The sequence below is a fragment of the Equus przewalskii genome, chromosome 10 (genome assembly GCF_037783145.1).
Source record: "Equus przewalskii isolate Varuska chromosome 10, EquPr2, whole genome shotgun sequence".
In the NCBI taxonomy this organism is placed as follows: Eukaryota; Metazoa; Chordata; class Mammalia; order Perissodactyla; family Equidae; genus Equus; species Equus przewalskii.
In genome coordinates, this window is record NC_091840.1 from 47,440,948 (window position 1) to 47,457,200 (window position 16,253).

At 42.6% G+C, this 16,253-nt stretch overlaps 1 protein-coding gene across 3 annotated transcripts in view; it reads right to left on the minus strand.

The window, feature by feature from the left end:
• The window catches only part of ZZEF1 (zinc finger ZZ-type and EF-hand domain containing 1), a 112,715-nt gene that overhangs the window by 65,424 nt on the left and 31,038 nt on the right, over window positions 1–16,253 (minus strand). For all 3 annotated transcript variants that reach the window (XM_070560963.1, XM_070560960.1, XM_070560961.1), the window contains exons 10-19: window positions 12,297–12,388; window positions 11,770–11,918; window positions 7,640–7,751; window positions 6,339–6,554; window positions 5,138–5,238; window positions 4,427–4,596; window positions 3,684–3,817; window positions 2,152–2,222; window positions 1,120–1,234; window positions 100–259 (exon numbers count right to left, since the gene is read on the minus strand). In XM_070560963.1, coding sequence (XP_070417064.1) covers window positions 100–259; window positions 1,120–1,234; window positions 2,152–2,222; window positions 3,684–3,817; window positions 4,427–4,596; window positions 5,138–5,238; window positions 6,339–6,554; window positions 7,640–7,751; window positions 11,770–11,918; window positions 12,297–12,388 — 1,320 coding nt within the window. The remainder of the gene's footprint in view (window positions 1–99; window positions 260–1,119; window positions 1,235–2,151; window positions 2,223–3,683; window positions 3,818–4,426; window positions 4,597–5,137; window positions 5,239–6,338; window positions 6,555–7,639; window positions 7,752–11,769; window positions 11,919–12,296; window positions 12,389–16,253) is intronic.

Here is a 16,253-nt window from a genome sequence, read left to right on the forward strand (position 1 = left end):
TCATATGCACACTCTAGGCACGAGGTACGAAAGCAGAGAGGACACACACAGATTCAAAACCCAAACACCTGTCTTCATAGATTTTCCTCTGAAACTCACATTTTTCAAGAAGGTCAACAGCAAGATCTTTGGCTCCAGAGTCCGTGCTCTTCAGCTGCAGGTAGCACCAAGAGAGCAGGCTGCCTTGGACGGACCAGAACAGGGAGAAGAGCACAGAGTGAACCTCCCCTTGGGCCCCATCGAGCATCAACAGCTCACACTACAAGGGAGGAGACAAACAGAAAGTGTTCACAACAAGGCCATTCACAGCCAAGGGCATTCTCTAAGACAGCAGCTGTCACTGGCAAAAAAACTTCTAGAGAAATGGGGAATAGTCAGGAAAGAGCTTTCAACCCAGAAGTGACCAAGAAAGATGGTGTTACGAAAGCTCCTCTCCTGCTCTCAGCTTTTCGGAACCTTTACAAATGGTTTTCGCTCCATATGTCACGTCCTTCTGCCCCTCAGGAACCTTAGCCCACCGCTTATCTCTTTTCTCTCTCACATCTTCAAATCCCTCTTCTCTCTGGCTTCTTCCCCTGAGCCTTCAATCAAACCTATCCCACCTTAAAAAACAATTCGCCATCCCTCTGTGGCTCTCTAACCATCAGCTTTCTTCTCTGGAGTTTCTCTGAAGAGCCACCTGAGCTCCAGGGATAAACTCTCATAAATAAGAACCACGAGATATGTGCACATCATTACTGCTGCATAGTTGCCCCAAACTGGAGACAACCCAACTAACTCTCCAAAGTGAAATGGATGAACAAACTGTGGCACACTCAAAGGGGACACTGTGAGCGAGTGAAAATAAATAAACTATAGCATATACATCAACATGGATGAATCTCAAAACGCTACTGAGCAGAAAAAACATGCCACAGAATCGTCCCCTCACTCATTTGCAGGAGCTGGCTGATTGGGAGCCGAGGCAGCTGGGAAACCTTTGTGCTCCTTTGTAACGGTCACAGGAACAAAGTTACATTCATACTGTAAATGAGGGCTCAAAGGGGAGGCACAGTGACAGCTGTATCTCGTGCTCCTAAAAGCATGAGGCAAGGAAGACAGGGAGCAGCCCCCAGTTACCTCTCGAGCAGCAACAGAGAGGAGAGTGCTCATGACTGCCAGTACTTCGCTGACGTGCAGGTCTGCCAGGTCGCCTTTCTCAGGTAAAAGTAGAAGGCCACCTGGATCCTTATCACTGAAAGGACACAAATGAGTCATGACACCTTGTTTCAGGAAGGGGATTTTCATGCTTTCTATCTTAAAAGACAGAAAAGGTTCCAAAAAAAGAACCTAGCAAGATTTCAATGTGAGTTCTATGGGATGTGAGGAGTTTGGGTCAGGAGAAAGGGCATGGTTCCAGCTGGGTCTGTGCCACTGTCTGTCCACATGGCCTTATGCAAGCACAGGCCCACAAATCCTTAAGTCCTTAGAAGGATTCTGAGGAATAAATCCCCTTGACCACCAATGGGAAAGACACCTAATCTCATGACTGCTATTGACAATCCAGGCTAAACATTCCCTGTGTCTTCAATGTTCTTCACATGACAGCCCCAAGGCTCTTTCATCATCCCTGATACTCAGCTCTGAACACATTTTATAGAGCCCTCTAAGTCTGGCATCCATGCCAGGTATAGTCTGACTCGCAGACAATAGCTTGGGCTATTAGTTGCTTCCCTCCTTCAAGAGTCTGTAGTCAAGGCATGCAAAAACCTCCAACGCATCCCCTCCCAGCACAGTCTTCTGCTAAACTACCATTCTGTGCTTCTGCAGTCAGGTTTTAACGTAATTGGGGTTTTAGACTTGAGTACAGGACCTCAAGCTCCTTTGGCTTCAATTTTTTGTCTTCAAAAAAATCACTTAGAAACCGAAATGTTCCAAGAGATCCTCAATGGGTTCAACTCGAAATTTTCTAATGACTGGGACTCGGATTAAGCTCTGCACAAGATTCTTATTCTACCACTATTTTAGCCACTCCTGTGACTCTAGAAACTTGGCTGAGAAGAAGAAAGTTACTTGGTTACTCCAAAAGCACACGAAAAGGAAGGGATAGCTAAAGAAGACAGCTTTGCAAAGATGGGAATATTGGACAAGTGAAATGAATTATAAACTTACCTAAAATACGTGCACAGTGAGCGGAAAGTGAGCTGCAAGGACTGCTTGTGGTCCTGCTCAGTGACATTCCTCTAGAAAACAAGAACCTGCACATTCAGAAAATCTATTCCATGACATTCCAGACGCCTAGAGCAGCACGAAATGCCACTGCTCACTGTTCTCAGCATGAGGAAAGCCGGGGTCAGCAGACCACCTCACAGCACCCAACTAAGACCTGGCTTGGCTCTAAGAGGGAGCAGAACCACCCATCTAAAGAGAAGATGGCCAGTTTACTGTTGTTGACTGCTGGAGTTCCATCTTCAAGTTTTCCTGCAGGAAAGCTTAATGCAAATGTTTAGGAAGATGAACCCCAACAGATGTGTGCTTTTCATCACTGGCACGCCATCACAAGAGGAGAGGGCAGGGACAGAGTGCATTTCTTGTGAGCTTTCTGTTTGCTTTTAAATAGGATCTAAGCTTTCCCTATATATGCCAGAACAGCCTATGGCAACAGGTAAAGGAATCACACCCCTGATGGGGCACTTTTTTTTCCCCTTAATTCAATACATGTATTGAACAACTGCTGCTACACAAGGCACTGAGGGGGATTTCTAGAGGCCCTGCCTGGCACAGGTGGGTGGGAGAGATAAGCTATGGTCACAAATGACAGCAGTGCTGTTTAATTCACCAGCATGAGAAGGGAAAATATAACCCTTACCACTGCTGTCAGAAGGGATGGACAAAGGGAAAGTGACTGGGTTGCTCTGTTAATAGACAGCACTGTCATTCAAGAGGTCATACGTCCTCTTTCTATTTTTCTATGTGGGACACATGCAACAAAAAAATCATTTGCTTAACTGCCTGGTAAATGCTTCCAGCAAACAAGTAGGACAGAGACCTGCCCACAGTCCAGTGGGTCAGGTCAGCTGATGCTGTCAACGGCTATAACTCACAATGTGAAAACGGGTCTCTCGAGCTGATATGCCGATTTTGCAGACAGCTGAAATGCAACCACAGATCCTTCCTCCTCTCTGAAGCCTTCCTCATGCAGCCTCAGCACGACTCTCCTCTAAACGCCCAGTGCATGTGGGACCAGATTTCCCTTGTGGCAGGTGTTCCCAAGTGGGCCGCAGTCCTTTGACATCAGGGGTCACATTTTACACTTCTTTTGCTCCCTCTCATTTCTACAGGCCTTTACACACCCCACAGAGCACTTTTTTCTTATGTTTGCTAACTAGCTGCTGTACATCTTTTTAAAATGCTCTGTCTAGTTTTCTTTGTCAAACTCTTACAAGTGATTCTATTAGTTGCTTGTCTACACAGACAATAAAAAAGAATCTATAACCATATCATCTATAAATAATTATTATTTGTTTTATTCTTTCCAATTGTTATTTAAAAAATCTCTTTTCCTTGTCCTATAGCACTTGCCAGGCCCTCTAATACATTTAGGAAATTGAAACTGACAAGATACACAGAGAAAACAAAGACTAACAAATTTTATCCCAATAAACTAAAGAAATAGAATCCATACAGTTAACGTAACTAATTACCATCATGGTGAAGAGATGGTTCCGCCGGGTCTGTCGATCAGGAAAGAAGATGGCAGCCCCGTTGAGAAGAGTATTCCTGACTTCTTGTTTCAATATTTCCAGAGGCACAGAGTCTCCATCCACCCTATCCACCACTGACAAAAATAAACAATGGAATCGACTTCAACATATTCCATCTATTCACTTTCAATATATATGGTATCTACTTTAACTAGCCTATAAGCTCACTACTCTCCATTTTGTAGCTAACAACAGAGCAAAGAAATACTTCAGTATATGCCAGGCAGTATAAGGAAATTATTTTTTGTTTGTTTGTTTACATTAAAATAAAGACTATATACACCAGTTTTTATTTATTTCCTTGTTCTTTTGAAACACAACTTGGCAAAGCCTTAAAAATAACTTCAGATGATCACATGCGTTTTATTTTAAATTTATCATTACAATTTCTCCTCTTCAATCTATCAGCCTCATCCCAGTGTCTTAGCTGAAGTAACGACTGCAGAGTGCGATAATAATTGCTCTCAATATAACACATCTGTATATTAGAAAGCAGGAGGAAGATGTTGAGGAGGAAATTTCAAATAATGATTCAAAAGAAGATCAAGAGAAATACTCATTTTCCAAAGAAGCGGTCTCTTCCCTGGGCTTGCATAATCACAGGACCCCCCTGTTCTCCACAGCAAGAGGCCCTGCAGGCTACTAGCACAGAGTCACGTTAAAGAAAAAACCCCAGCTCCTACCACCACATAAGTGTGTGTAGAGCTCCTTGGCAGCCTCCACTCCTCCCGGGCTCGGGCGTCGAGCCTGTGCATCCTCAGAGGCAGCCGGCGCGTCTCTCTGCAGCACTGAGAAACAGCTCTGGAGGAGCTGCAGAAGCAGGGTCTGGGCACAGATGCATTCTTCCCTCGAGCTACAGAAAGATAAAGAACATCAGAGTACAAAAAGGCACGTTGCTTTTACCCTCCGAAGCCAAATAGCTGTCTACAAAGGACTTTCCTCTAGGCATCAGGCTCGGCAAAAAGAATGCCAGTTGAGAGGAAGGAAGGGGGAAAGGAAAGATTTCTGCACTAGGGAGAGTCTGAAGATACAGACCCCATCTGACTTAGCCCACCATGGAGGCGAGGAAATGCACATCTGATCCCGTCTCTTCATCTGTAAAATAGGGATACTACTCTTAACACTTGACCCGTTCACCCCATAAGGTTGCAGCGAAGATCAAAGGAGAAAACATTTGTGAAAACATTGCCCAGCAATAACACGTTTCTATAATACTATTACATTTGTTATTTCTAGGTGCTATTTCCCATAACCAAATCTTTCAAATCAGAACAATATAAACTAGTGGAAAGTAAAGAATCTTAGAAGAAAAAAATTGTCCATTTAGAATAGCAAAATTCAGTGTTTTCAGTTGTGGTTATATGATTATCACCTTGTAACAAATTCTGACCTACTTTTGCTTTAATTTACTGTAAAAATTCCAGAAGATCTGCAAGTCAAGACCCGCGAAGTCCAGAAAAGATTTATATTTTAAGCCACTTTCTTTCTGCTGCACCTAAAAAATTATAGACCAGAAAAAAAAAATTGAAAAATGCACTTAGAGAAATATTGTAATGGCTCATTTACTTCTCATTGTTAAGAGATGAAGTGGCTCCATGTGGGTAAAATTCCCATATAAGTGATGCTTACTCTTAACTGCTAAAAAGTCTATGAACAACTATTTCTCGTGTGAAACTTTCTAAAATATATACGCGCGCGTGGTGTGTGTGGGTATGTGGCTATGTATGTAAATGTACACATACACCTAACACACGCACACACATCCATGAAGGCTCCCACCGCAGCCAGAACACAAGTGAGCCTTTCCTCGATGACGATCACTGTCCAGGACTCTAGCATGTTTCGACCCCTTCCCTGCAGAGTAGGCTGAAAGGTCAATTCCACTGTAAACGCTCCTGCTGTCCCTAAGCACCTCCCTCTCATTTGCTACTTTCTGCTGTGATAGCAGAGCTTGAACAGCAAAGACCAAACAAACCACATATAAACTGAGTCACCCAAATGTGCCCTGAAGCAGAATGAAGGTCAAGAGTGGACACTGCTGCATGCCACACATGAGAGGCCACCACCGGATTCCTGAGGTAGGCCGTGTTCTCTACAGGGATGGCTGCAAGAATATTCCTTTGAGTGAGCTGTCACTATGCTTTTATTAGTGACTGCAGAAGTCAGTATCAAAAACACAAATGACTTCAAGTCCTGACATCATTTTGGTACTTTTAGTAAACAAACAGAATTCACCTACACTTCAGGAATAATTCTCCTAGGACTTAAAAAAGACATAAACCCCATAAACTTGCTTTCTCTCTCCTGTCTACCACCAGCAACTGCAGGTGGGAATCATTAAGATGTGTCTGTAGTTCTATTTCAGGAAACCTCACAGGGATGGCACATGCTACTTAGTCTTTGACTGATGCCATCAATGCCAACACCTTACTCCCTTTGGCCTTCCAACATCATCACAGCAGCACGATGCAGCCATGCTCATTCATACTGCGTGGCTTCAGCAGGACCACATTTCACTGGTTGGTGTGCATTTCCCTGAACACCGTTATTTATTTTTCCCAAAGGAACAAGGTCTAACAACCGAGGAAACAATACCAGGTCGTGGGCGAGCTGCTGGATGAACTGAAGAGTCCTGAGGAGCAGTGTGGCCCCACAGACACGCTCCTCGGTGTCCTTTCTGCAGCGAGCACAGACAACGCTCTGTTCTGCTTCTGTTCTCGCAGGCCGGAGGTACCCACTGACGCTCAAGCCTTGTACTCCCAAGCGCTCTGCCGACTCCTGACGGGTGCAGAGGAACTTCACCATCAAATACTAGAAAGGGTAAGAGAGATTTAAGGAGAAAGACTCAGACGTCCTGGATACTGATGAAAGGGAGATAAAGGCTCTTCTGGGAAGGTCTCCCTGTGACTTTAATAATATGTCAGGTACCACTATGCCTAGCACTAGGGATACAAAATATAAGTCCAGCATCCACAACAAACAGAAAAAAGACAATACAAACGCTGAACGAAATCAGGTTTAGGGAAAGATCACAATAAGAGAAATGGCATCCCTGCCCGTTCAAGGCAAAAACAGGATAAGAGAGGACGAATAAGAGCAGCACGCCGGCTCTGTGGCACAGCCAGTTTTAAACAGAAATCAGACATATGGTGAAAACAGTCAATGCCCTAAGGAATCATCTCAAATCCCCCAAATGACATCTGCAACCCATGCGCTGGGAGTCCAGGACACAGCCTTGTCTGCGCAAAGCTAAAGCCATTCTAAAGCCCAGCTTCTGTGCAAACTATCTGCTCCTTGAGTGAAAGCTCCTTTGTTGAGGGCCTTTCAGAATTCACTACTCAACTGCATAAATATTTACTGAGCACCTACTATGTATAAGCCCTAAAGATAGTTCTTATTTCTCTAATTTAAGCTTCTTACAAAGATTTACACTAGAGGTTAAAAAAAGATTAAGAAGCCAGATAATCACTGTTTCTTTCACAGCTATGGAAACACATCTCTCTTGCATTGATGCCTGTGTACTTGCTGTTGTCTCAGCCTGTGAATCCCTTCCCAAACAGCTCAGCCTGGCTAAGATGGCTTAATCAACTTCCAACACTTGGCATCACACCACCTTTCCTGGGAAGCCTTCCCTAGTGAATTCCAGGTGAGCTCAGTCTCCCCTGGGCTGCAACAGCCTCCTGTATGCCCCTTTCTCACAGCCCACATCACAGTGTCTCACACAACTGGGTCTCCCACTAGATCATGAACTCCCTGAGGGTCACAATCACGTGTGATTCACCTCCAGGGTTCCAGTGCTGACACAGGGCTGAAACCGAATACCCCAAATCAACACTTACAGAATAAAAGGAGGGGAGTGGGCAAATATGTGAGGGCCACAACTCACTAACGCTTACTTTGGCAACTCTGCACTGTTGCAACTTGAATTCTGCTTCATCCCACTCTTCTTCCAGCTCAAACCAGCCAATAGGATCATCCTCTCCAAGGTCATCAGGTGAGCAACCAATCCTGTAAACACAAGGGTAATCACAAAATATTTTCCTATTTCTAAACATCTCAAGGGTCTAACGAATAAGGCACATTCTACATGGAATTTAACTTGTATACGTGGCCTGTTCATTAACAATCAAGGACTGGGTATGGCATGTGGTGCCTCTTTGAACCTATGAGGTAATCGGAGGTAATTTCTTCCCTATTTCTCTGCCTCCTCATCTGTAAAATGGGAACTATGACCAGTCCAAACTACAAGCTGAGAAGGGAGAGAAGTCTGCTTCTTTAGATAACTAACTGGCTTATCTGAAGAATGAGACATGACGTCAAGGCATCTCAGATGAGCTAGTCAGGAGTAAGGCACACTGAACAGCTGGTGTGTGCTTCGGGAAAGATCCAAAGGAGAGGGAGGTTTAGTTTTCTTCCCCTAGGTCAGGCTAACGTACGTACAACCAGCCTGAGGTGTGGGCCACTTGCCACAACTGAAGGGTAAAAGCTGAGAGGGTTCAGACCCTGGAGCTCCAAAAGGAGAATACTTCAGCCTTCACAGGCCTCAGTGTTCTTCCCTATTCCTTAAGAAGTCCCTCCAGGAACACATTTCAGCCTCGAGGCTGAAGAAGCACAACTCTGTGCCACTTCTTTTTAAAAACTGGATACTTGAATGGTACTCCCTTTTCAGGAAGTAGATAACTAAGAAGGAGAAGAGGGCAGTCCTTTCCAGTAACATCGCTAAAACTTTATATGATTTAGTTAGTGTTACAGCTAAGAAGCTAGCAACGCATGAGGATTCTGTATGGATAAGTAAACATGGGGAATAACGGCAAGAAGAGAAAAAAAATAAAAGACCCAGAGTAGGTTCTGTAAGAGGGAAAAAACATTTCTTCTAACCTAAGTCTTTGTTAGCATAAACATTTCATGATATACTTAATCCTAAAATGAATGGGACAGGTGTACTCTGTCTTAGCCCAAAACCACGTCAACGAGTTTTATCAATATTGTGTGTTTAAGAAAATTTTAATTCAATCTTCAGGAGGCCACAAGGAAATCTTTGAGATACAGAGAGCTGGCAGGGTGTCAGAGAGCAGAGACAAGCAATCTTGTTCACTACACCACGTGGCAGGCAAGGTGGAGGAAAGAGAGCTGAATACTAGTCCTCTTAAGTATGCACAGCAAGCAGCTAGCCCCGGAGCATGCTGACTAACCAACGTCTGACCAGAGAGAAAGGAAAAAAAAATGCAGGAAGATAGATGTATGCACATTAACATTTTATTTCCAAAATGGAGAGGGACTGATAATATGTAAGCCAACCAAATCTGGATTTCAGAGTAGTTCAGGCTGAAACCAGGAGCTAAAATCAACAAGGGAGTAGTGAATAGGCTTGCATTTAGGTTTAAAAAATCATCCTATATAAGATGTGAAGGATCTTGTTTGATAGCAGGTTTAGGGAAAAGGACCTATTTTAATATGTCCCAAAAGTGGGCCATAGCTGCTTAAAAATAAATGTAATCTCTAATTAACATTAAAAAAGAAAAGCATCTTTCAAAAGGGCATATATGTGTGATGGGAGGGAGATTTGTTCTAATTCATTTAGAGGGCTGAAATTAAGACCACTGAGACGAAGTCACAAACATAGATTTCAACTGAACATATTCTAATTACTGAAGTGCCTTAATATGCAGTGAGTTCCCCATCATTAAGAGTATTCTAGAGCAGTTGAAAAATCATTTGTCAGGGATGCCACTAAAGGAAGTCCAGCAGAGGTAGGCAGTTATTCTAGATCCTTGCTATTTGAAATGTGGTTCATGGATGAGGAGAATCAGAGTCACGTGAGAGTTTGTTAGAAATGAAAGTCTCAGGCCCCACCCAGAACCACTGAATCAGAATGCATATTTTAACACAATTCTCGGTGGTTCATACGCACATTAAAGTGCAGCACTACAGTACTGGATGACAGTCACAGGCTTCTGTTAACTCCAGTACCCCATTACAAGTGAGATACAGTAGCAAAAACAGCAAGTCTAGGGTTCAGCTCCATGAGTTTTAACGTGCTACTAGTAATAAGGGAGGCAAGACTGTCCAAGGGTCACCAACAACCTCTGAGGCTAAATGCAACAGGTCTGCTCCTAGACTTGATCTTATTGGTTCCAGGTAACATGTAACACCCTGCCCACTCCTTCCTCCTTTAAACATTATTTTTCCTTGGCTTTATGATGACACATTCCTGGTTCTCCTGCTGCTTCTCTGGCTGTTTTTCTCAGTCTTCTCTTCTGTTGCCCCTTAAATGCTGGTGCCTCTCAGCATGTTGACCTAAGGTCTCTTCTCTTCCCAGCCCACACATTTTTCCAGAATGATCTCTTCTACTCCATTTTAAATTATCAGCTAAATATCTCTCATATCTATATCTTTAGCACAAACTTCTCTTCCAGGCTCCTAATCTGTTCACCCAACTAGTTACTGGATATCTCAAAGGCTTCCTAGAACCTCAAACTCAACAAGACCAAAACTGAACTCATCATTGTGGAAGATCTCCACAAACCTGTTTTTCTCAGGCTATTTTCTATCTCAGAGAAAGGCACTACCAATGTCCCCACCTGCGCGAGACAAAAGCCTAGAACTCATTGACACCTAACTTTCTCCTGCTCTACATCCAGTCACTCACCAGGTCCTGTTTCTTCTACTTTCTAGTTATCTCTTACATGGGTCCACGTCTCTCTATCGCTGCTGTTGCTGCTCTTGTTAAGGTCAGCCCTACCTCTGGCTTCCTAGGTGGCAGTGATAGCCTCACCCCATTTTATCCTCCCTCCATGCTTGCTCTGCTCCAATCCATGCTACATACAGCATGATCCAGAGTAGTCTTTCTACATCTGATCTCATTCTTCTTTTCAGCTTTTTTTTTTAAGATTGGCACCTGAGCTAACATCTGTTGCCAATCTTCTTTTTTTTTCCTTCCTCTTCTCCCCAAAGTCCCCCAGTATATAGCTGTATATTCTAGTTGCAGGTTCTTCTGAATGTGCTATGGGAGACACCGCCTCAGCATGGCCTGATGAGCGGTGCCATGTCCACATCCAGGACCTGAACTGGTGAAACCCTGAGCCACCAAAGCGAGCATACGAACTTAACCACTAGGCCTGGGGCAGCCCCAAAGTTCTTTTTCAAACTCCTCAAGAACGCACTCTACCCTATTCCCTGCTCACCCCTCCACTGCTTTAAGGATAAAGTCTAAATGCTGAAACAGAGACAAAAAGACCTTTAATGACCTGGCCCTTTCCTAGCTCTCCAGCTTTCTCTCTCACCCCTGTCTACCTCACAGTACACCTCAGCAACATGGGACTTGCCAGTTCCTTGAATATGTCATACTTCACCTCTGAGTTCTCATACCTGCTCTTCTCTTTGCTCAGGACACTCCTTCCACGTCTTCAAGTGGCTAATTAACTCTAACTCATCCTTTAGTTCTCACCATAAACAATACTTTCTCCAGGAAGCCCTCCCTGATCAGGTCAGGTGCTCTGTCATGTGCTCCCAGAGCACTTTATCTCTCCTACCTAGCATTATAATGCTGTGACACTGCACATTTTATCATCTGTCTTCTGAGCTAAACAGTAAGCTCTACAGAGCAGGGATTGTGCCAATTTGCTCATTATGGTATCTTCAGTGCCCAGTATCAGGCCTAGCACATAGTAGGTGCTTAATAAGTATTTTCAAGCAAAGCATGACTAGAAGGAGGAATGTTGGGGGACAGGTCAATTTCCCAGTGGCTAGGTAAGACTGAAGATGTCAGGTTGCCCATAATTTGGTCGTGTATCATTACCCATCCATGTTGAAGATGTGTGCGCCTAGTCACAGAAGGGACTGAGTAAGAGTCTACGAACAAATTAACAAACATGTCTTCAAATATGCTGTTAGAAAGCAATGAATGCTCATGGCCACTGAGGATGGGTTAGTGGCACCTTTTCTATAAAGACAAGAAAGCATATTTCACCAATAAGAGAATGTATACAATCTTAGTAATTACAAAGATTTTAATTCTTCTTCTTACCTGCTTTTTACAAATTGCCTGAACTCCTGCAGCTTCCATTTATCATATTTTTCAAACCTTTTGAAGTGTTCTTCTGCGTGAAATTTATCAGATGATGAGTTATAGGCAAACACCAACCCACACTGGGCACCAATGCCGCCACGCCGAACCTGGAAACAGAGATCTGGATAAAGCACGCCAAGGGGCAAAAGTTCTGTGACTGCTCCATTTCCACAGAATATGGTTAAAGTCGAAGAGCTTGAAGCAAAATCAAAGGAATGAAACGATATTTTAAATACATTGTCTCGTAAAAGCAAAAAATCTTCTTTCTAAGAAATAATTCCTTACCTTTTGCAATACTCATATTCACACCATTCATACACAACAATTTATTCATCTTTGTGACCCTGTCTTCTGCTACAAGCCTGACACAGAGTAAATAATCATTAAATGTTCAATAAGAAATCAATGATGCGGACCTCTGAAACGTAATCTTAGTAAAAAAAAAAGGTAGTAATATTGCTTAAAGAAGGTAGCTTGAGAATTACCATAATTCTGATCTTTGTAACTTGAAAGGCAGATTCAGTTCCTGTAGAAAAAATAGTACTTGCTCTGGTTTTTCCAGTCTCTGTAAGAAAACCTGAAAAAAGGAAAAACTAAAGTTAGGATGACTGACTCATTTGTTATAACACTAAGAACTAAAATCAACAAAAACAAACCACATCCTTTGAGGCAGGGGGTAACTAGTCTATCCAGTTCTTCTGTGAAAATTTTCAGATAAAAATCTCCCCTCTGGACAGATGCAACCCCACTGACAAACCCCTAGGTAATAGACCACTGACCAGATACAACTGCTTTGGGGCATAATCTTCTCAGCCATATAGGTAGCCCTGCTCTGAGGTAATGATAAAGGAATAAAAAGTTTTAGAAAGATAGTGACTTTAATTCAAAGAGACAAATGACTGAATAATCAATTATATTCCTGAGCCACTTCTAAAACCAGGTGTGATGTTTGGATGGATAAAGTCAAGCACGCTCAGAAGCTGAAACAGGGATTTGACAGCTTCTAGAATATTCTGTCAGGAAAGATTGTGAAAAACTTTGAAATGGGGAAAAAAAGATTACTGGGTGCTCTGTTTAGCACACTCTTTGAGTAATCTCCATCTTTCATTGTCTCTGAGCTATTTTACAACTCTGTAAGTTGTAGAAGAATAACAATGCAAACGATTTTTGTCCACAGGAATAAAAATTGTCTCTAGAAGTGTAGCTGATTATTCCTTATATTGACCAAGTTTGTATCTATTTGTAAATTCGTTTCAGCATTTCTATTGGTCTATGGATATTTTATGAATTCTCCTTTGATCTGTTTGTAACATCTTACTGGTTCCCTCACTTTAATTAATGAGATAAACAAAAAGTGTGATGTTTTCATTTTATATTTTTATAAGAGTCATGATTTATCTTTTTTGTCATTAATTATCCTTTAATAATCAAAAAAATGGTCTTCTGCTAGACCCAAGGCTGCCTTTCTCTCTCAAATCTCAGTAAATGATATAATTCACACATTTGCTCAAGTCACCACTGACTAACCATTCTTCCCGGGACCCTGATCTGCTCTCACCCATTCTGTCTTATCAAGATAAAAAGACTAAAACAAATCTTGTGCTTCATACTTCAATACACTAAGTTCAATAAAATAAAAACTTGCGAAGCTGAATCTCCCTAACACAATATGCAAAATTTGTCACCAAACCAAGAAAATTAAATCCAAAAGAAGCTTTACTAATTCCCAGAGAGAAGCTATTATACAATCTAGTTCTATCAAATAGTAATTCTGTAGACAATTTTAAGAAATCATGTAGCCAGAAATTCACACAACTTCTCTAACAGTAATACTAAAAACTATCCCAATTATTGAACTGTCACCTTTTCCCAGAGGTCTGGATGCCTCTAATTACATCTATTGTAAAGGCTGAAATACTAACTAGAAGTTAAGTTATTAGTCAGCACTTTTAATTAGTCTCAAAGCAGCTGAAACAATAATTTAAGTCAACAGAAACAGACTCTTTTGAAATAGCATTGCTACCAAATACACATTTAAGATATTTTTTAAGGCCAAAATAAATAAAGTTTAAAAAGTAAATAAAACCTTTGTGCTTTCTTTTCTTGATGAGAAACCAGCTCACGTGTCTAAAAGTGCTATTTTAAGCCTACATTTGTTTTGACACCCTGCCCTCCCCTGAAAAATTTATTCTCTTAAAATGACAGGAAAAAATATCAATCACAGATTTAAAGAATTTAATAAATCTATCCCATCAGTTCTATTGGCAACATCCAGGATTCCTTTAAAATACCAGACCAGTAGCCACAGCTCACAGGAACGGTAGCCCCCTGGAGTGTCAATGTTTGGGTTCTCCTGTCCAGAATTGGAACTCCCCCGTAACTGGGGAATTTGAACGGTACCAGCGACCAGAGCCCTTCCCCCTGAAAGGGGAAGAAACAAATTACTCTCGAAATCCAACAGTTCTGCCTGGGGGGACTCTCCCACATCTCATCTATCTCCTCAGGCTCATTTTTTGCAGTGGAGAACGAGAGACTAAAACCTAACCTGAGTTATAAGAAACAGATAGCGATAGTGCTGAAGGGAGTGAGCGGGAGAAACTGAGTCTCCTCCTCATACACGGTCATCATATCCCATTCTCGTGCTTATCAGAAACCCAACAAAATAACAAATCCACAAACTACAACTAGTTTACAAAATCCATTCATCCAAGGGAAGTGGAAGGCAGGGAGGAGAGGTGGGCAGATAAGACATAAGGAGAATAACAAAGTATTCAAATCAGACCAGGCACAAGAGCTGGCAGATGCTTCTAATAGCTGCAGAAAAACCTGTGGTCCTTTCAAACTTAGAACAGCGTTAAAAATCTATACACTCAATTTTTATGACAGTGAAAATACTCTGTATATTATACTGAGGGATTTACGTCATTATACATTTATCTAAACCCACAGAATGTACAATATCAAGAGTGAACCTTAAGGTAACCTATGGACTTTGTTCATTATGATGTGTCAATGTAGATTCATTCTTGGTAAAAAATGACCACTCTAGTCACAGATGTGGATAACGGGGGAGGCTATATTTGTGTGGGGGCAGGAGGCATATGGTAAACCTCTGGACCTTCCTCTCAATTTTGTTGTAAACCTAAAACTGCTCTAAAAAGTTAAGTCTTTAAAAAAAAAGAATAGATACACGATCTGAAATGGCTATAAAAGTAAAAACAATAAGATAAAATAAAAGGGAGGCCTTTCAGTGGATGATAAGAGCGTAAAAAAAAAAATTTCATATATGGTTTCAGGAAGATTCTGCCTTAAATGTGCCAGAGATAAAAATTCCACTTCTTCAGAGAATGAAGGAAAAATGCAGAGTGCCCGTGGCAGAGTAATCTTGCCCTTCCAGTGGGGCAGAGACAAGGAGTTGCCACTGCCTCCTCCTAACCCCATCCATGCACTTTGAATGGCAGGCGACTCAGCAGCCGGCAGTGGCCTTCAGTGTGGCAGGAGATGGATGTGGCAAAGGAAACATCTCTGCAGAGGCTGAGCTGCTCAGGGAGGACTGAAGGAAGATTGCCTTAAGACTACCAAGGAGAGGAGATACAACTGAGAAAAGCACATCTTCCCAGAGGTCTTTACTTCACTGGTGCTAAGAATGAATAGAGGAAACAGGATAGAGGAGAGGTGACCACTGAGAATGTGTGAGGACTGAACTGCTGTGAGGAAGGCCAAGGGGAACCAAATCCAAAGCAGTAAGGCCACTTCCTTTCAGTGTTTGATAACTGCTGGAACATTCCACTTCCTCTACTGAATCAGCAGTATCAAAGCAGTATAGTGAGTAGAAAACGGCCATATGCAGGAGACTGGCTGGCCAACAAGATGGATGAGGAAGAGACTCACGAACACCCCCTGGATGAGGAAAGGAACCTGCTGCATGGGCCGGCCCTGTGGCCGAGTGGTTGAGTTCACGTGTTCCACTTCGGCGGCCCAGGGTTTCACTGGTTCAGATCCTGGGCGCGGATACGGCACCGCTCATCAGCCCATGGTGAGGTGGCGTCCCACATGCCACAACTAGAAGGACCCACAACTAAAAATATACAACTATGTACTGGGGGGCTTTGGGGAGAATAAAGAAAAATAAAATCTTTCAAAGAATCTGCCACAACGTTGAAGAGATTACATCAGCAGTCATCATGCTGACATTAGGGAAGGAGTGCGGCTTCCTCCCAGGCACCTCGCATGCCAGATCAGCCATAGCAACACCCTTCTTTCTCAGCAGTAGAATGCTGCTGATCCACTGTTTCTTAAACTTTAGGATGCAACAGAAAGACAATTTGAACTTAAAGATGGTTAGCTTTCTATACTCCAAGAGGAGGAGTCCTTGCTTTTCAAAACCGAAGGCTCTCAGGGCCTGCCCAGTGGTGCAGCAGTTAAGTTCACATGTTCCGCTT